General features: G+C 36.5%; 1 protein-coding gene across 16 annotated transcripts in view; it reads right to left on the bottom strand.

The window, feature by feature from the left end:
- SYNRG (synergin gamma) overlaps positions 1-21497 on the bottom strand; it is an 88505-nt gene that overhangs the window by 37732 nt on the left and 29276 nt on the right. For 10 of the 16 annotated variants that reach the window (XR_006211147.1, XM_042966462.1, XM_042966465.1 and 7 more), the window contains 8 exons: positions 16895-17197; positions 15754-15987; positions 14760-14837; positions 11851-12047; positions 10764-11012; positions 8746-8879; positions 3739-3857; positions 3478-3540 (listed from right to left, as the gene is read on the bottom strand). Coding sequence is in view for 15 of the 16 variants with exons in the window: in XM_042966462.1 (XP_042822396.1) it covers positions 3478-3540; positions 3739-3857; positions 8746-8879; positions 10764-11012; positions 11851-12047; positions 14760-14837; positions 15754-15987; positions 16895-17197 (1377 nt within the window). In the remaining variant the exon portion in view is untranslated. The remainder of the gene's footprint in view (positions 1-3477; positions 3541-3738; positions 3858-8745; positions 8880-10763; positions 11013-11850; positions 12048-14759; positions 14838-15753; positions 15988-16894; positions 17198-21497) is intronic. The other 6 variants (XM_042966466.1, XM_042966467.1, XM_042966468.1 and 3 more) reach the window with 5 other exon arrangements.

Below are 21497 nucleotides of genomic sequence, written 5' to 3'. Positions count from 1 at the left end.
GAAGAGAGAGACATTAAGATGATCCTTTAAAGATAAAATGTTTTACATGGTGATCAATCAGGAAAAAAGTATCATGGGTGCTCTAGTGAAGTATTACGAAAAATCCTGCATCTAGTATTTAGGATGTGAAACACCTTGCTCAACTAGGTACTTCAGGCATACTGTTAGATAATTAAGTGGTCTTGCTCAAGTGCGTGGAGGCATTAATTTGAAGCTAACTTTGATGAAAAATTATGAAAAGGTATCTACTTATTTGCAAAGCATTCATTCCAGCTAAGGACACATTTTAAAGTGGCTTCTCTATATAACAAATAAGCCGAATCGCACAGAAAAAAAATCTGTGAGCACTTGGGCTTATCTCGAAATCAGCCATGTCACTGTACCAACTAGTATTTACTCTTATTTATTAAAATTCAAAAGGATTTGAATAAATACCAACTCCACTATTAAAAATTTCAAGGGACAGTATTTAAACTTTATACTGTGCTACTCTGAGAAAGGAGTTACTGAAATGTTTTTCTTATTATTTTTTAGAGAAAATAGGTACTAATGTATTTCTAATAAATAATTAAATAGACTCAGTTAAGATGTTGATAAAAATCTGAATCCATGATTCTAAACAGAGTTTCTTTTCTTTATTATGAGAGTGACGTTATCACTCTTAAGTATGAGGTTAGGAAGCAGATGATCTCAATTTTTCTAATGGTGTCTGAAGGTCTTCCATAAAATCTACTAGATTTTACCAGGTAATGAAAATCAGAGCTAAACCAAATATAAATATAGCTACACCAACATCACTTATTATTTAAAAATATTAATGCTATTCTAAAACATAGGCTGTAATTCTTCATCCATTTTTCAAATTCTATTTGTCCCTAAAAATGAGATATAGAGACATATGAGCCATAAAAGTATACTTCAAACCAAAATCTGATTCTTAAAACTGTCATTATAATAAAACAGGCTTTAAATATTTAGTGCTTATAACACGATACATACTTTAATAGAAGAAAAAAGCATAGGAAACAATGGAAGCTGATTTTTCCTCTTAATCTGAGACTTAATTCACCAGCATAATTTATCAACACAGAGAAATCTATTTAATATTATTAGGGAAATTTTAGAAAGAGAGGAACAGCATTCATAATTTCTGTATTTTATGTTTTTAAGACATACCACTAATAAGACTAAAGTCAATTTCACAAATTGACAGGAGAAGCAGATGTAAAACTTAAAAAAAAATTACCCTGTTTTAGGTAAGTATATCACTGATAATATTTGTATCATTTCCCTAAATGAAAACGTCATAAGCAGCCGATTTTGTCAGTCTAAATTTTTGATGTGCTACTTTGAAATATCTGTGAAATTGACAAGTTTTGTTTTGTTATTTTTAAAAAGAAATCACCACAGCAAACTAAACTTACTGAGGAATTGTAAACGTTTCCATTAGAAATGTAAGCTGGGTGAAAGGGTCAAAAAGAGATAAAATGGGTGGGTTTACAAGTTCAAAAGCAACATGAATTTGGGAGCAAATAAATTAGTTGCAGTCATTGGAAGCTTGCATATCAGAGGGTACATTAATCCTCTGAATCCTTCTGAATCCTCATAAGTTCCCCTCTCTACTTGTCACTTTTTACGTCTTAAAAACATTTCAAAAGAGATCACATTTGTCATCAAAATGTAAGCAGTACCTTAATGCTGCTTTTATAGTACTTTAGTAACAGAACCCCAGATTGTTGCTGACATTTTTGTTGGTGTGCTTTCATTCCTGACTTAACTTTAAGGACTTCCAGTAGAGGTGCCAACTTTTTGTTCATTTTAGGAGAATATATTTTATTTTATTCTCGTTAAAAATACATCGGCCTGAATGCATCAAGTGTGTTGGTGTCTTAGAATTTACAAAAAAATCATATAGTATTGTGTTCAGAACTGTGCGTTTCGTAGGTTACTAAGTGACAGAGCTTAGTGATATTTCCTTTTTTCCCAGGAATAACACCCCTATGATATGATCATTAATACCACACTACACAAAAAACTCTGATAGTAAACCATGCTCTTTACTCCAAACTCACTTTGGTCCAAGAGGTGATGAAAGAACTGCTAGGAGTCAAAGACCAATTAACAAGCCAAAAGCTCCTCTAGGGTTTTATCTCTGTACTCCTAGTGCCTAATATAGGCACTGAGGAACAAAGTTATTACATCCTAAAGGCTTGAATGCAACAGAAGGAAATACTTCTAGAACCTGACAGCTATAAGGGATTGAATATTTTTATTTTTTTCAGTGTTTTATTTATTTATTTTTGAGAGAGAGAGAGAGCGAGCACGCACACACGAGAGCATGTGCACGCGCAGGGAAAATGTGGGGTTGGCGGTGGGGGGTGGTGGAAGGGGGGCAGAATCCCAAGCAGGCTACCTGCAGAGAGCCCACACGGGGCTTGATCCCATGAACCGTGAGACCATGACCTGAGCTGAAATCAAGAGTGGGACATTTAACCAACTGAGCCACCCAGGATTCCCAAGGAATGAATATTTTTAGGACAGGTGGATTTTTCCTTTTTAGAGATATTTAAGTAGTACACTTTTTCCTTGAACTTTTACTCCTACATTACCTTTCCTACAATCTCCTCTCATCCCCCTCCCTTGGACAGAAGGGTGACAACAAATGAGTGAAGGATATTCTAAATTTGAGCATTCAGTACACAAAGACAGTCCCCAGGAAGAAATCCTCACGAGAGTATGCAAATTTCGTAGCATGCGCAGTTAAGCTGTGAAGGACATGATTTGACCTATGGATTATTTAAACCCTACACATCCGGTTAGGATTTAACCACAAACATAACTTTCGGTCTTCACACATACGGTTCTTAAACTATCATTCTGTATTCCCTTCTACTCTCTTTAAGCCCTTCTATAAATCCCGCTTACTTCATCTTATTAAATTATAGCCACGTTTGAAAATCTTGAAAAGACTGGTTGCTGCAAAACTTCTGCACAGTCCACAGATCGCTGCACTGCCAACAGTTCCAGTTCTTGTTAAACATTAAAATAACTGAGGACAGTCACAGCCTTCCATTTGATACAGAAGTCTATCCGGGCTTGAAGGTTTCCAGTGAAAGGGAACATAACTAGCTTCAGAAGAAATTGCCTCAATTTGGAGTTTGCCCTAAATTTTAGAAAAGAATTTCCAATAACTGAACCATATTTTGTTTCCTTGTAATTTCCAGAGGCACAAAGCCAAAAAACCTCACCCACACAATATAATAAAGACATGTTCAGGAGTGTCCCTGAAAGAATCATCAAAAATATCTTTTATTAAAAACTGAGGGGTGCCTGGCTGGCTGAGTCAGAGGAGCACATGACTCTTGATCTCCGGCTCGTGAGGTTGAGACCCATGTTGGGTGTAGAGTTTACTTAAAAATAAATGAATACAATTTTTTAAAAATTGAAATTTATCCATTTAAGGAATCAAAAACTTACCTGAAGTTTTACCCTCTGTTGTCTGTTCAAGTTCTCTGAAAGCACTGTATTTATCACCAGGCTCTATGATGAAAAGACAGAGTCTATTAAGAATACGAAACTTGAGATTAAAACTCAAGGAAATAAGGCAGACTGGGTTAACTGCACATACTTGACAAGTGGTGTAAGCATTTTATACATTTCTCATAAAAGGCCACCATTAAAAAGGTTTACATTCATAGGTTACATTCATAAGTTTATGAACTGACAACGTGTTTTTACCTCCAAATGGAATGTTACTTTCAGAGGATTTGTCAGCTGCAATTCCTTTAAACACAGCATACTTATCCATCGAAGCTGATGCTTTAGTGCCAGGAAGGGGCATCAACAAAGAAGGGGCACTAAAAGGGAAAATGAAATATTTCTTAATGACTAGAACATTGAATCCTTCCCTTATCATCAAGTAGGAGCTTAGAATTAAAATGGCAAGTAGGTACCTGATTAAAATTCATGGTTCCCTGCCTTAAAACTCAGAAACTATATATATTCACCACAGAGGTTTAAACCCTTTCTCTTGGGAAAATATATTGAAATACCTCCCATGTGAGAGGGATTATTGATTATTGATTATTTCAAGATTTCAATCAAATCTTGATTATTTCAAGATGGGTCAGACCGATGCTGACCATCTAATCATCTTTGTAAACCACGAAAACAATTGGAATGGCACTGGAAATAGATTCTCATAGAATGATGACCTCCTAGAATGTTAACTTAAGGTCCGTAACACTGGAAAAGTAAACTGTTCCAAATATGTAAACCCAATATTTTAGAGTAAATTATGTTAACCTTATACAAATCATTCTTTAAAATGGGTTCAGAATGCAGAGGTGGAATAGTTAAGATAAAAATCTATTTATGAAATGTTGTTCAAGCCAGGATGTAAATTGTTCTTATTTGATCTTACTGCATTGCTTACTGGCAGAAGTTCACACATCTGATAAACAGCAGTGGAGTTAATACAATTTACATTTTTACAAGGATCACATCAGCGGTTCCAGAAGCTATCTTTGTAGCAAAACAACAATCACTTCAAAATTAGATAAAGATACTTTTGCCTGTGGACATATTTCTCGCTGGATGGAAAAATAGTGTAATGAGTAGTATCTGTGTGGGTAATTCTTGGATGGCTTAAACACATACTATAAAAGCATTGCCTTTTTTTTCCTCCTTATCACACCCAGGCAGCTCCCTGGAAGAACAACTTTACATATGAATGACTACCTTCCCCCACTAGTTTGTGTCATTCAATACCACACACACAAGTTATAGAAATGGATTTCTATTGAGTTCTTTGCCCTGAAGCAAAAATCTTTCCACAGTCATTTAAATCGTCTTATCAGGCGCCTACAAGCAAGGTAAAAAACCCAGCTCTTGCACAGGCATGCTAATGGAGGTCCACAGTGCTTTAGGACTCAGTGTATCAAATATTAGAATTTCACATCACTACCAAATAGCTGCTACATATTTGATCTTGACAAACAGGTCATCGCCTCTACATCATAGGTGGATTTTTAAGTTTCATAAGTAATTAAACTACAACTCATTGAACAGCATGTTACATATAAATAAAAGTAACTAATATTTGAGAAAAAACATCACAAAGTTGAACAATCAATTTGTTTTTCATGAATAGCCAACTTTAGTTGTGGTCTTATAAAGCCCATTGGTAAAATCTTCTACTAAATGTGACATTTAATTGATGATTATTGTTTAAAATTCTTTTCAGAATTGGAAAAAAAATAGAGGAACTCCAAGGTAATGAAATACTGACGGAAGTCAACAAAATAAAATTCCACTCAAAAAAGAGCAGACTCAGACTGTAATTTTATGCATATTACAAATGAGTAATTCATTCTAGTTCCCCGAAGTTATTTAAAAAAACCCAAAAAACCGTAATCACCATGACAGTGTTTATGCCAGTTATATAAAGTAGTTATCTATTCCAAACATGAGAACTGTTACTTCTACTCTTTAATACTAATGAAAGGTACTCAGTGAGGAGGCATACTGTTTTAAAATTTAAGAACCTTAAGAGAATTTGGCCAAAAAAAAAAAAAAAAGTATTTGCTTTTTCTCTAGTGAATCCATTTGTTTTACAATCACTCCGTGTGGCTGTAGTAGATGCTTTTACTTAGTTGCTTACCCTGCTAAATGTAGAGACATTTTAGAAAACAGGCGTGAGCGATAGAAATTTGATCAAGGCAAAAGGACCCACAGCGACCACCTGGCTGAATAGACATGCCCATGGGGTGACCACCTCAAATTATCTATAGGCCCTAAGGGACCAATGGGCTACTTACAACCAGGCAGGCACAGTTACCAAAAAGGGCAAATTCCATTCTTCACCAGCCATAACTACTCCTCTTCCCCCTTTAAAAACGGCCCCCACCCACTGCCTCCTGGCAGATGGTCTCTCCTTTGCAGTCTTGCCTGCCCCTCCCTTGCAGTGTATTCAGTAAACTATCTTTGGGTGAATCCTTTCACCTCCCCACATCACCAGCTTCCACCAGATCATTGCCTGGCATTTGGGGGCTCCCATCCGACTGGACAGACACCACACTAAATACAGCCATTTAAAAAGTAAAATGAAACTAACCAACTCAAACCCCTACTACACCTTAATTCTTTGTGAACTGTTTTATTATCAGTGCCCCATATCTGTGATGTTTATTGTTCTAAGCTCCCCAGTGCCCAGCACACAGTAAGTATTTTCTGGATGGATAAATGAAAGACATTGCTGACTTCCAGATCCCCTTTCATGCTGGCTCAAGTGCTCTTTCTCCTTTGACATCCAGTTCAACCCTGAGCCTGACCAATTTCTCACACGCACACTTTTCAGTGCCTAACTCTAAACCCAGAGTACACCTCAACATCTCACAACAGGATTACTATGGCAGCTGAATTTATCCCACACAGTAGCAAGATCACTTTCATCATGCCACTTCTTATTTCTAAAATGCTTGACAGATTACGTCACAAATCCTAAGACATCCCACATTGGTGCTGCCCTTAACTAATGAGATTTTTTTCACAGACTAACAATACTCTCTACTCCAGCCTACTTCTAACACCATACTTGCCTTTTCATCTTCTCTGACAAATAATGCCCATTTTTTGCTTTAAAATGCTGCCCAAAGCAGTCTCACTTAAGCTCAGCTATTTATACCATGATTTAATAAATATCCCTTAAAATAAACTCATAATATGCATTACAGATCATAAACTAGGGAATTCATTATACATGTGTACACACACACACACACACACACACACACACACACACACACACACTGAGGGACCAATTCTAAGAGAATTTCATCAGATAATATAAATACTGAGATAAAACTAAGCTTCTTTACAGCAGGAACTGTGCTTTCTGCTTCTGTATTTCTAGTGCCTACCCCAATGTCTGGCATAGAGCAGATGGTAAGTAAATGTTTTTGAATGAATAAATAAACAGTGAATGTGGATTCTTAGACATGAGCAAAATGTTTTCATGTAAGCATGGAAGTAATCAAGTCAGAACTGAAAAACAAGTCTACAAAGTATGACTGTGTATGAAAGTAAACTATTATGTGGAGATAATGCCACACAAAATTGCTAATATTCCATATATCTCATGTCTGGCCACCATCTTACAACTTTCTATGCCCAAATTTCAATTCCATCTACTGTTTTTTTCCAGAGGAGTAAACCACTAATTTGGTCAATCTGGTTTATAACCTTCATGCTACATCACATTCACCCAACAAACCTTTATTAATTATATATCATGGCTAAGTACTACATATGTAGCCGTGAAAGACTATCTTCAGGGATGACAGCCAAGTGAGACAGAGAGTCAGATAAACCAGTAATTATAATCAGGGCACAGATGTCCATAATGCACCAGGGCAGTAAGTGGCCCTCATCTTTGAGGTGGGGACTGAAGTGGTGAGGTTAGTAAAAACTTCCTATGTTAAACTGATTTTTGAAATAGAACTAGAATTAACTATAGAGAGAATTTCAGATTGAAGAAGGTAAAGGGTCAGAAGCCTGAAAGAGCATTAGTCTGGAGTTGCTCTGGCATGGTTGGGACATAAGCTGTAGGGAAAGGGCAACAGTCAAGAGACTAGGCAGGAGCAAGATCAGACATAGCCTTTTTCCATGGCAAGCAGAGAGTACAGAGTCGATGGTGGTTAAAGGAGAGAGTGAGGAGCCAAAAATAAATAGCATGTTTCTGATTTAGTGACTGGACATGGTGACATGATTCACCAAGGGAGGGAATGGTAATTTAACAAATTTTTATTTAGCTGAGTAGCAAAATAATGAATCTAATTTTATGCAGGTAATGTGAGATGCCTTGGGTCATTCAGATATGTTATAGATAGCAGAACTTACACATTTTATTCAAAGGAAAAGATCTGAAAAATATTACGTGTCTATCAGGTCAACATGTGTGTGCTGGTGTAGTGGGCTTGGAAATCCCAGTACTTTATAGTCCCACCACTCAAATGTTTCTGTGTCATTCCCTATAATGCCTATCCCTTGGTTCTTGTTACAGTGTACATGCAGGAAGCATCAAAAGATACTCATTTCGTTAAAATGGAAAAGATGAATGATACTGCACAAACAAGGAACATAAGAAAAATGATGCATGTATCCTGACAAAAACAAGTTCCAAAAATAACTGAAGAAATTCATATTGCTTGCTCAAAGTCTGGTATATTCTACTCTGTGGAAGAAGTACTATCTAAAAACTTTTAAAAAATGATGGAAAGGTATTGGCGACATATTTAGATTTCTGAGTTAGGATTTCTGTGGAGAATCAGCAGTACATTATATTACAAAAATATCAAATTATGTTCCCCTGCCTAAATAGCCAAAGGCTTGCATTTGCTACAAGTACATGAAGTCATCACTGCAAAGGTGCACTCTGCTATAATCAGGTTTAGGACAGGCAAAAAAAAAAATAATAAATAAATAAATAAAAATTAAATTAAATTAAAAAAAAAATATATATATATATATTAGCAAGCAGGTATATACTGGGAGGAAATGGGGGTGCTCAATTGTTAGGTGGACTAAGGGGAGAGAAGTTTCAAAGGTACAAGTATGAATAAAGAGGGAATAATCAAGGAAAGCATGAGAGTAAGAAGTCTTAATTTTATTACTTAGGCTTCTCACTATTGATGCCTCTTTCTCAATTATTAAATACAATGTTAACTATATTCAGCTCTTTTCTACCTGCTTCCATGCTGGGAATTACTTGTTTTTGAAGAAGCAGGCAACTCTTGGAAATCACTGAATGAATCATCAAGGGATCCTGACTTAGAAGCATCTTGAAAATCCTGGAAGTCGTCTTCTTCTGGTTTTACCACCTAGATTTGTAGAGGACATTTAAATAGAAAGACTGAATTGATAAAATAGTAACTAACAAATTCATAACTGTCAACCTCAAAAATTACCTTTTAAATCTCCCCATTTAGGTACCTATATTAGGTAGGTGTGACTGCCTAAGTTTAGAAGAATGCACTTTAGGGGCGCCTGGGTGGCTCAATCGGTTAAGCATCCGACTTCAGCTCAGGTCATCATCTCTCAGTTCGAGGGTTCGAGCTCTGCGTCGGGCTCTGTGCTGATAGCTAGGAGTCTGGAGCCTGCTTCAGATTCTGTGTCTCCTTCTCTTTCTGCCCCTTCCCTGCTCATGCTCTCTCTCTCAAAAATAAATAAACATTAAAAAAAATTAAAAAAAAAAACGCACTTTAGATATAATACCAATTCAAGTATCTAGGACAAGAATCTGTCTTGAATTTTTAGATACTCTCTTGCACAAATTGTAAAAGACTGTTTAAAGAACTAATCTATACAATTTTTAAATAGACAAATTACATTTAATAGATTACCGCCATCTTTAAAAAAACATTTTATACATGATGTAAATTATATGAGTAATGCAAGCTTGTTATAATCCATCATGTGTATGTATAAAGTCATCAGTGAACACTGACTCCTAATCACATGATCTGGAAGTAAGTACTGTGAATAGTTCATTTGTTTTATTAAAAAATGAGTTTATACTACATTGTTCCGCTCTTTAAAAAGATATAATAATATCTATAAAGTGGACTTTTCCACGTTGCACATGTAGTAGTTCATTCATTTTAATAATCAAATGTTTACCACTGTATTAATGAAGCAAATTTTATTTAACCTTTCTTTTTGTTAATGTTTGTTTATTTATTTTGAGAGTATGAGAGAGAGAGCATGAGTGGTAGAGGGGCCGAGAGAGAATCCCAGACTCTGCACTCTCAGCTCAAACCCATGAACCATGAGATCATGACCTGAGCCAAAATCAAGAGCTGGACGCTTAACCAACTGAGCCACCCAGGTGCCCCATAACTTTCCTTCTTTTTTTTTTTAAATTTTTAAAATGTTTATTATTTAATTTTTGAGAGAGAGAGAGAGAGGGAAAGGGAGAGAAAGAAAGACAGTGTAAGCAGGGGAGGGGCAGAGAGAGAGGGAGACACAAAATCTGAAGCAGGCTCTAGGCTCTGAGCTGTCAGCATAGAGCCTGATGAGGGTCTTGAACTCACAAACCACAAGATCAAGACCTGAGCCGACGTTGGATACTTAACCTACTGAGCCACCCAGGAGCCCCTAACCTTCCTTCTTCTGATGGACATTAAGCTATTTATAACTGTTTACTCTAACAAACAATGCTATAACAAATATCTTTGCATATTTTTGCTAATTTAAGTTACTATTTCTGTAGGATAGATCCCTAATAGTGTGACTGCTAGGTCAGAAGATACAGACATTTAGATTTTAGGTAGCTATTACCAAAGCTGCCTTCCAAAAAGGCTGTACCAACAAACTATTTTCCCCCACATTTTCACTAAACATTATGTTTTCTAAATTTTTTGCTAATCTGAGAAGTGAAAAATAAATGGAAGCATTTAAATTTCAGGTTTAGTAGCTTCCCCAAAAGACACAGTCTAGGAATTTAGTTAACCTTATTAAGCTTGATGTTTAAAACGTATATACTATAAAGAACTATAAACTTCTAGCCAAAATTCAAATCTCTTAAGGCTTAAGAAATTTCTTTTTTTTTTAAATAAAAAATTAAATTTTGTATTATTTTAATACTGCCTAATTTCACCTCCAATGTCCATCATAATACAGCAATCTTCTCTGCATCCTTGGAAAAAAGCTGCCCAGATTCACTTTCAGGGATTCTTTGGAATACATATAGCTTCTGCATTTACCTGATTCGCAGGGTAAGTTGGCATGAAGCCACTGGAAGCCTGGGCTGCAGCTCCCCCAACTGGTCCAACAAGGTTAATGCCCATGACCGGCTGTCCAAGGTTGAGGGGTATGGAGCCGGCAGGGCCTGAAGACATCCCAGTTGGCTGACTCACCGCAGTAGGCAAAGTCATAGGAAATCCACTTAAAGTTGGAACAGGAGCAGCTGGAAATTGGTTTAAAGCATCAGGACTCATGGCAGGAACACCTCTCTACACAGAGCAGAAGGAAAATGGAAACATTTTAGGGGACTGCAAACCACATACAGTCTAAATCCAGCAGAGAGACCTAAGTGTAAAATCTGTAATCCTGGTATGTTTCCACTCTGACTCCCAAAACTCATGAATTTGATATAAGAAAAGAACTTACAAGGTTAACGTAGACCTAGTATCAGGCAAAGAAATGGATGACATATAACAATTGTGGCAATGCACTCTCTGACATGTTTGGTTAATTCATTATAATCAAATCATTTAAAGTGATTCTGTATTATGACAAAAATTGCTAGCAGATCAAGAACACTTTAAGGAATTTTAAACAAGGACTTCAAAAACATAAAGAGTCATTTCATCTATTACTAACTTTCAAGTTCATAAAGGATACAGTTAGGTCAGAGAATGTTAATACATTTAATAGTCTTTAAACAAAGGAACATTTTACTAGCATGTGCATGATGCAAACTGTACATTTTTGAAGTACTGTATCCTAAAAATAATCTAAACTTTAATATACAAGGAGTTCTACATGGTTGTAGTCAAAAGGATTTATACTGAAAAGTTATTTGATCTAACTTAAGAAACAGTGTCTTGGGGCACCTGGGTGGCTCAGTTGGTTAAGCGTCCGACTTCGGCTCAGGTCACGATCTCGCGCTCCGTGAGTTCGAGCCCCGCATCGGGCTCTGTGCTGACTGCTCAGAGCCTGGAGCCTGTTTCGGATTCTGTGTCTCCCTCTCTCTCTGACCCTCCCCCGTTCATGCTCTGTTTCTCTCTGTCTCAAAAATAAATAAACGTTAAAAAAAAAAAATTAAAAAAAAAAGAAACAGTGTCTTACCTGTGTTACCGCTATCATGGCGAGAACAGTATAAAGTTCTTCCTTAGTAAGTTTGCCAGGTGTAGTTCGATTAGCCAAGGCCCATATCTGTCCAAGAGTTTCCCTGGGCAGTCCAGATGACATCAGAATGGGATAAAGTTTAGCAGTATCTATTCCAGTTGGGGTCACTGTGATTTCTAAAATTTTCTTATAGGCATCTATCAAAGGAAAGACCAGATTACAAATGTAAACATATTATAAGTGATTGCTATTTTCTGTTGTCATTGTTGCTTATATAAGAATAATCTTGGGTTGCCTGGGTGGCTCAGTTTGTTAAGTGTCCTACTTCGAGTCAGGTCATAATCTCATAGCTCGTGGGTTCAAGCCCCAAGTTGGGCTCTGTGCTGACATCTCAGAGCCTAGAGCCTGCTTTGGATTCTGTGTCTCTGTCTCTCTCTGTCCCTTCCCTGCTCACGCTCTGTCTCTCTCAAAAATAAACAAATATTAAAAAAAATTTTTTTAAAAAGAATAATCTTAGCTCAAACTGCTTTAATAGAACTGAAAATGTGTCAGGTTTTGAAATGCTATAAAGATCATTCAATTGGAAATATCCAATATAATTAGGGTCTGGAGCTTAGAAGACAGGATGGAGCGTGGTAAAATGAAGATTTGGGGCCAAAGGTCAGAGAAAGTCTTATAATTCAGGAGAGGATAGTAACAACACTAAAATGGAGGTGGTATAAACAGATGCTTTGGACTTTATTTTTAATGTTTATTTATTTATTCTGAGAGAGAAAGAGAAGAAAAATAGCTCAAGCAGGTGAGGGGAAGAGAGAGAGGGAGAAAGAATCCCAAGCAGGCACTGCACTGCCACTGCAGAGCTCAACACAAGGCTCAGACTCACAAACCGTCAGATTGTGACCTGAGCCGAAATCAAGAGTCAGACGCTCAACTGACTGAGCCACCTAGGCACCCCTAGATGCTTTAAAAGACAAGTTGTAGAATAATGATGGTGGGAATAGTTTGAAAACAGTGGTGGGGAGGCAAGAATTATACCAATACCACCTATCTCCTGCCCCAGTCAGAGTCTGTGAGAGAAAACATCACTGGGTAAGGTGCTATGGGAATAGAGCCTTCAGAGAAAGGCAGTTTCAGTAAAGGTGAGAAAGCAGAATACATGTTTGAAAAAAGGAAGGGACTGTTGGGAGTTTTTCCACAATAAAATGGGGTTTCCAAAGGACAAGTTGGGAAAGGCTATTAGAGACGAGGTTGTCATATAAAATTTAGGATGCCAATACTGCATGGGACACACTTCTATACTAATTAATAATTTACTATTTACCTGAAATTCAAATTTAAATTTTTTTAATGTTTGTTTATTTTTGAGAGATACAAACAATCAGCATGTGAGCGGGAAAGGGGCAGAGAGAGAGGGAGACACAGAATCCAAAGTAGGCTCCAGGCTCTCAGCTGTCAGCACAGAGCCCCACGCAGCGCTCGAACCCATGAATCGTGAGATCATGACCTGAGCTGAAGTCAGACGCTCAACCGACTGAGCCACCCAGGTGCCCCTACATCCAATATTTAAATATGGATTATAGGTTAGTAGGCTGGCCATAAGAACACATATTTTGGCTAGGAAACTATGTGTGCATGTATGTTCACAAGGAGGGTACAAAATGAATATAAGCTGGCAGAAAATGGACAGAACTCCAAAATTTACCAGATCTGGCTTTTTGTTTGTTTGGCTTGAAGACAGAGAAGAAGATGATGCAAATTATCTAATGGGCACTGGGAAGAAAACCTATTGTTTTATGTACAGCTGAAGTCTAACAGGATTTGGGGAAATTAGCCTTTCAACTGAGTATGTGATAATGATGTAAAGTAGATATTACTGGTTTTTTTCCAAAAGAATTTCAGGGACCCTTGCATGACTTTTATTTAATCAAGCATAGAACAACTTTAGTCTAATGATCAATCTAGAAAACCAAAGATCTGATGAAAGTTACCTTTAGATTTCAAGGGGTTGGCAAAATAGAGCAAAATGAACAAGACACAATATATTAAAACTGATTAACATATGCTGCTGTAATAGTCATTACTGTATTCACATCAGCCATGGCTTAGACTATTTTCTGGTATCAACTGAATACTATCACAAAATATGCACCTTCGTGATTTTATTGGCTCAACAGTAATAATCTCTATAAAGAGAAAAGTAAACATCACCTCCCAATGTTGACTGAAAAAGATGCCACTTAGTCTTTCACTTCATATATTACATGATAAGTCATAAGAATAGATTTTTAAAATATATAATCACCAAGAGTTCATAAAATTACATTAAATGTATTAATACTATTATTGGTAAGTTATTAATAATCTATGAAATAAATAATAATCTTTTATTTATAATAATTTTTTTTTTTATTTTAGAGAGTGCATGCATGAAAGAGAGCATGTGCATGTGTGAGCAAGAGAGAGGGGGAGAGAGAGAATCTCAAGCAGGCTCCACGCTCAATGTGGAGACTGACACAGGGCGTGATCCCATGACTCTGGGGATCATGACCTGAGCCAATATCAAGAGTTGGACATTCAACCAACTGAGCCATCCAGGCACCCCAATAACCATATCTTTTAAAGCATGGTAAATCTAGGGAAAGCTTTTAGAAATAAAAGTCTATGATGGTCAATAAAACATTAAAGCAAAACATTTCTCCTACATTTATATAGCCATTTCACCTATAAGGCTGTCTTAAATACTGGATCCTTTTTAATTTTCTGTACTCTTTCAGAAAAGAATAAACAAGAAAGAAGTAAAAATTTCTTCTGCATATTTTGTAATCACAACAGTAAATATTCACAACTACGTTTTCAACATCTGAAGCAAAATATCCAGATGGGAATCCTAGACAAAGTAGCTTTTTTACCTGGAACCAAACTCTCATTGTAAATCCAAGGCGGCATTCTGGGCTGAACAGGATCCTGTGAGGGAAATACTCCCACACCTAGAAGATAAGAAACATTGTTTAATGTACATAACAGTCCATGCAGAAGATGGGGAAATCGCAGAGTCACTGTTTTTTATAAGAGCGCTGGCTGGAGATACTAAAAAAAAGTCACCAATACAATGAAAATATTTGGTTTCTAAATTTCTCTTGTACGTTAACTATGTCCTAAAGAGTAAACAAAAAAAAAAAAAAACCCTAAGATGTACCAAATCAATATTCTGAATCATACAAGGCTTGCACCATTTCATGTGTGTTACAAATTAAAGAAGAAAACATGACAGCTGGTGGTTTAAAAATTACCTATGTAAAAAAATGTAATTGCTCAAGCTTTACCTGCAGCTTTTAATAATATTTCTTTGTACACTCTGACTTTTTTCCACCTGAATATGACACTGCTGCCTTGGATGTATAGGATTTTTTATTCTGTTCAGTAAAATATCCTCCAAAAGTTTGCCTCCTAGGCTGCCCAAATTCTAATTCATCTCTGCAAGCTAAGTTTATAAAAATTTGGACCTTTTAGGCAGCAGTGTGTATGATTTATTTCACAGAAGCAAAGTCATATTCTCATTGGTGACTTTTCCAGTTAAATTTTAACTTTCAACCCTTATGGAAGAATAGAAAGTATAAGAAAGGAAAAAGCTTTTATAAAACAAAAGGAAAAGAAATTTTAAATCAGGAATAATTCTGATTAAAAAAACTGGTTATCAAACATTTTTAAAAGGAATAACTGCGGAAAGAATTCAGAGCAAAATCGTAGGGGTTAATTGGAGAAAGGAATGCATTAAAAATATTTTAAGCACAATACTGATTAGCAAAAATCAAGCAGCATTCATTTTAAGATTAATGCTTAAGGTGTTAGCATTTGAGCGATATTTGGTTAAATAAACTTTGGCTGAATATTTCATGAGCTCACCACTCTCTTCAATGGATAGGTTTTGGTCTGAAGTCTTTTCTGCCTCTGCAATGGTGGTACCACTTACACGTCCATCTATAGCACCCCCGTTTTTGGCCGTTAAACTGGGATGGTTCTTACTGGAACCTGGGCCTAGGGCTTTGTGACCAACGTCAGAGGTATTTAATTTAATTTGTTCCTGCCCAGATGAACTTATATCACAAGATACTAGGAGCTTCTCCTCCAAGGAAGGGCCTAAACAAACAGCATGAAGGGTTATTTGTATATAATTGCAAATTTCTGATTTTTTTCAATCATCCATTTCCACCCCCAGGTTCTAAAGGGTAGACTCTGCCACACATAATGTAGATTTTTGAAATAATCCAATCACCACACACTTGTATAGGACCTGAAAGGCTTTAGAGAGTTTAGAGAACTTAAAACATCATTACCTACTTTGGTTCTCAGGAATTCTGTAAGCCAGCAGGTCGAACGGTATAGTGGAAGGAGTACTACCTTAGAAATCTGGTGACTTACACCAGAGAGACACTTCCCCTCACGGCTGGGGAGGCCCCTGGCCAGTAACATCACCTCTGGGTCTGTTTCTACATCTGCCAACTGAGGAAGTTTGGACTAAGTCCATATCTGCTACGATCTTTCTCAGCACAATGTCTCAAGAAGCAGTGTATTAGTGCCTCCCATCCCCTTTAGTTCACAAGTGATACACCTGAGGTTCAGTTTCAAAATTTGTCCAAGGACACACTGACAATAAATGGAGAACCAGGCATCTGACCCCCAAGTGCTCTACCACCGAACCAGAGAGCACTTTCTAAAGCAACTCTTCTTGGCTCGTTACTCTGAACAAAATATTGGTGATTTTCCCAAACAAGAGAAATCTCATGTAGAAATCAGTTTGCTTTTAAAGTTCGAAAGTGATTTAAATAGCTCCTAATTTAGGAGCCAAAGTTTTAAATCATTTTTCCAGAATGTGAAGCTCCCAGAATTAAAAAATCGATATTCTTATTTTGGTGAATTTCAATAGTACTCATATATTCCGGTACACATTTCCTTACCAACATCAGTGTATTACTCTACTTATATAAGAGAAGTAAATTATCCTAGATTATTTTAAGAATACTTTCATTAACATTCTAGGAGTTACCTGCTTTCTGTACATTGTATGAGGCTGCAGCAGTAGAGAAAGAAGGAATTTGCCCAGGGACACCATGTAAGGCAAAAGACACTGGAATCTGACCTGGAGGGAGAGGCTGTGCTCCAGCCTTCTGTGTATGCAACTGGCCAAATGGGGTGGTGGGATGGAAAGACTGAAAAGGCTGGGAAGTGGAAGAAGGACCACATGTGGGAACTTCAACGGGCCCCTGCATAAAGTCACTGAATTCTTCTTCATCAAGAAAGGCAGGTGATGGGGAGACAGTTTTAGTAGAATGAGATGGTGTGGGATAATCTGCAAAACGGAAAATGGCAATGAAACACACGGAAATGAAAATCAACAAGGAAAAAGAAATTAAGATGCAGTACAATCCCAAAAGAATATACTGAAACATGAATAACAGAAGTGAACAAGAAATAACATGTAATGACAGCCAAATGGAATTATTAAGTGAATGAAAAACACTTTGATGGTTATTTACACACAATTCATTTCTTTTCAAAAAGCAGTTTTATAGCTATTTTGCATTTTGTTCAAAAACAGAAAAATGTAAAACTCAAAACTTCTTTCCTTCTTTTATTAGGTTAATACCACTTTTTTCCTCTGAGACCACTAGTAATTTACATGAAAGTAGTGATTACTTTTTTTTTTTTTAAGTGGTGATTACTTTTGACACCCAAGTGATCTGTTGCATAATATCCTCTCAACCAATATGTTCCATATATTAGAAAATCTACCTATATGTTGCTGAATATGTTTTGGACAAATATATACTCTGATGATTAATTATGCCAGTCAGAAACAATGCATGATACATACTTGTCATTTTTGATGTATCATGACTAATCCATACACTTTGCATATGTAGTTCACATCAGTGAAGTTACCACATGAGGAATGAAAATTACAAAAGAATATTACACACATTACCAAGGTGATATTATAAAAAGCATCAAAATCAGGATGCCATAAAGAGCTAAATCAAACAACTCAACAGTCCTTTTAAGAAAGTAAACCCTGAATGAGGACTATGTTTAAAAGATCTTTGGCTCTAATGTCTATCAACATCATTGGAGCTTTTTACTGTTAAATGTGAGATTTACTTATGTAATAAACCTTCTCTACAGGGGCATCATTTAACAATATCATTTTTGCTTCTTCATATTCTTTTTTCGAAATCCACAAAATTTAAATAAAGCAACTTTAAAAAACTAGAGTCACATAGAGGGGTGCCTGGGGTGGCTCAGTCAGTTAGGCGTCTAACTCTTGATTTCGGCTCAGGTCACGATCTCGCGGTTCATGAGATCCAGCCATGAGATCCCCCCTCCCCCTCCCCTCCCCACCTCCGTCAGGCTCTGCACTGACAGTGCGGAGCCTGTTTGGGATTCTCTCTCTACCTCTTTCTCAAGATAAATAAATATTTAAAAACTAATACATAAAAACTAGAGTTACACATAGGCAGATAAAGGCAACATCATCCCTATCTCCATCTCTGTCCCTCCATCATCCACATCCAGATTCAAACTGGACTAAGTACCTCTCAATCTGCCCTTTTTATTACTGTTGAGGTACAGCTAACACATAACATTATAGTTTCAGGTGCACAACACAGTGATTCGATATTAGTAAACACTGTGAGATGATCACCACAGTCTCATTACCATTTCACCAAAGTTACAAAAAATTTTCCCCTCATGAGAACTTTAAGCCAACTTTCAAATATGCATTACAATATTATTGACTACAGTTCCCATACTGTACCTTACAACCCCATGACTTATTTTTTCTTTTTTTAATTTTTAATTTTTTAATTATTTTTTAAATTTACATCCTAATTAGTTAGCATATAGTGCAACAATGATTTCAGTAGTAGATTCCTTAGTGCCCCTTACCCATTTAGCCCATCCCCCCTCCCACACCCCCTCCTGTAACCCTGTTTGTTCTCCATATTTATGAGTCTTTTATGTTTTATCCCCCTCCTTGTTTTTATATTATTTTGTTTCCCTTCCTTTATGTTCATGTGTTTTGTCTCTTAAAGTTCTCATATGAGTGAAGTCATATAATATTTGTCTTTCTCTAATTTCACTTAGCATAATACCCTCCAGTTCCAACCACGTAGTTGCAAATGGCAAAATTTCATTCTTTTTGATTGCCGAGTAATACTCCATTGTATATACATACCACATCTTATTTGCCCATGACTTATTTTATAATTGGAAGTTTGAACCTCTTGACTATCTTCACCCATTTCACCCACCTCCCCACTCCACCCTGGCAACTACCATTCTATTATATTTTTCTGTTTGTTTTTTTTTCTCAGATTCCACATACAAGTGAAATCATATGGGATTTGTCTTTCTCTGTCTGACTTATTTTACTAAGTCTAATACCCTCAAGATCTATCTACATTGTTGCAAATGGCAAGATTCCATTCTTTTTTATGGCTGAGTAGTATTCCGTTGTATACATATACCACATCTTCTTTACCCATTCATTCATCAAGGTACACATAGGTTGCCCCCATACCTTGGCTATTTATGGCTGAGTAGTATTCCATTGTATACATATACCACATCTTCTTTACCCATTCATTCATCAAGGTACATATAGGTTGCCCCCACACCTTGGCCCCATACCTTGGCTAAATAATGATGCAATGAGCATAGGGGTGAGTATATTTTTTTGTTAGTGTTTTCATTTTCTTTGGATAAATATCCACTTGTGGAATTGCTGGATCATATGGTAGTTCTATTTTTAAGTTTTTGAGGAACCTCCATGCTGTTTCCACAGTGGCTGCACCAACTTATATTCCCACCAACAATGCATGAGGGTTCCCTTTTCTCCACATCCTTGCCAACACTTGCTGTTTCTTGTCTTTTTGATACCAGCCATTCTAACAGGTATAAAGTGGTATCTCATTGTGGTTTGCAATGTGATTTGCATTTCCCTAATGATTAGTGATGTTGAACATCTTTTCATGTACCTGTTGAACATCTGTATGTCTTCTTTGGCAAAATGTTTATTCAGATCCTCTGTCCCATTTTTTTCCATTAGATTTTTTTTGCTATTGAGTTGTAGTTCTTTTATATTTTGGATATCAGCCCTTATGGATCTATGATTTGCAAATTATTTTCTCCCACTCAGCTAGTTGCCTTTTTATTTTGTTGATGGTTTCCTTTGCTGTGCAGAAGCTTTTTAATTTGATACAGTCCCGTTTTTTAAAAAGATTTTTTAAAGCTGGGGCACCTGGGTGGCTCAGTCGGTTAAGCGTCTGACTTCGGTTCAGGTCATGATCTCACGGTCTGTGAGTTCGAGCCCCACGTCGGGCTCTGTGCTGACAGCTCAGAGCCTGGAGCCTGCTTCAGATTCTGTGTCTCCCTCTCTCTCTGACCCTTCCCCATTCATGCTCCATCTCTCTCTGTCTCAAAAATAAATAAACATTAAAAAAAATTAAAAAAAAAAAGATTTTTTAAAGTAATCTCTACACCCAATGTGGGGCTCAAACTCACAATCCCGAGATCAAGAGTCATATGCTCCATTGACTGAGACAGCCAGGTGCCCCAAGTCACTTGTTTATTTTTACTTTTGTTGCCTTTGATTTTGGAATCAGGTCCAAAAAAATATGGCCAAAACCAACATCAAAGATCTTATTGCCTATGTTTTCATTGAAGAGTTCTATGGTTTCAGGTCTTACATTCAAGTCTTTAATATATGTTGAGTTCATTTCTGTGTATGGTGTGAAACAGTGCTCTACTTTCATTCTTTTGCATGGGCTGTTCAGTTTTCTCAACACTGTTTATTGAACAGACTGTACTTTCCCCATTTGTGTGTTGCTTCCTTTGTCATAAATTAATTTACCATGTACAGTTGGATTTAATTCTGGGCTCTCTATTCTGTTCCACTAATCTATGTTTCCATTTTTATGCCAATATCATACTGTTTTGATTACCACAGCTCTGTGATATAGTTTGAAATCAGGGTACATCACGCCTTGAGCTTTCTTTCTTAAGACTGTTTTGGCTATTCAAGGTCTTTCGAGAGTCTATACAAATTTTAGGATGGTTCTATTTTTGTGAAAAATGCCACTGGAATTTGATAGGAATTGCGCTGAATCTGTTGAATGCTTTGGAAGACATTTTTAACAAAATTAATTCTTCCAATTCATGAGCACAAAAACATCTTTCCTTTTTTTGTATGTGTCTTCCTTAATTTCTTTCATCAATGTCTTAAAGTTTTTAGCATACAGGTCTTTCACCTTGTTGGTTAAATTTATTACTATTTTTATTACTATTTAATTCTATTTGATTCAAGGGTAAATGAAACTGTTCTCTTAATTTCTCTGATAGTTTGCTCTTAGTATATATAAGCACAACAGATTTTTGCATGTTGACTTTGTACCCTATAACTTCATTGAATTCGTTTACCTGTTCTAACATTCTTTTGGTAGTCTTTAGGGTTTTCTATATGTAAAGCTTTTTCACATTTTTAGCTACTTTAAGTTGTTTTAACATTCATGAAAGTCTAATGTCACAGAAGGAGTCTTTTTTTAAAAAGGTTCTCATCTGCCAGACTTCAAGCTGTATTACAAAGCTGT

This window comes from Panthera tigris, chromosome E1 (genome assembly GCF_018350195.1).
Source record: "Panthera tigris isolate Pti1 chromosome E1, P.tigris_Pti1_mat1.1, whole genome shotgun sequence".
Lineage (NCBI taxonomy): Eukaryota > Metazoa > Chordata > Mammalia > Carnivora > Felidae > Panthera > Panthera tigris.
This window is presented reverse-complemented; position numbering and strand designations above follow the sequence as displayed.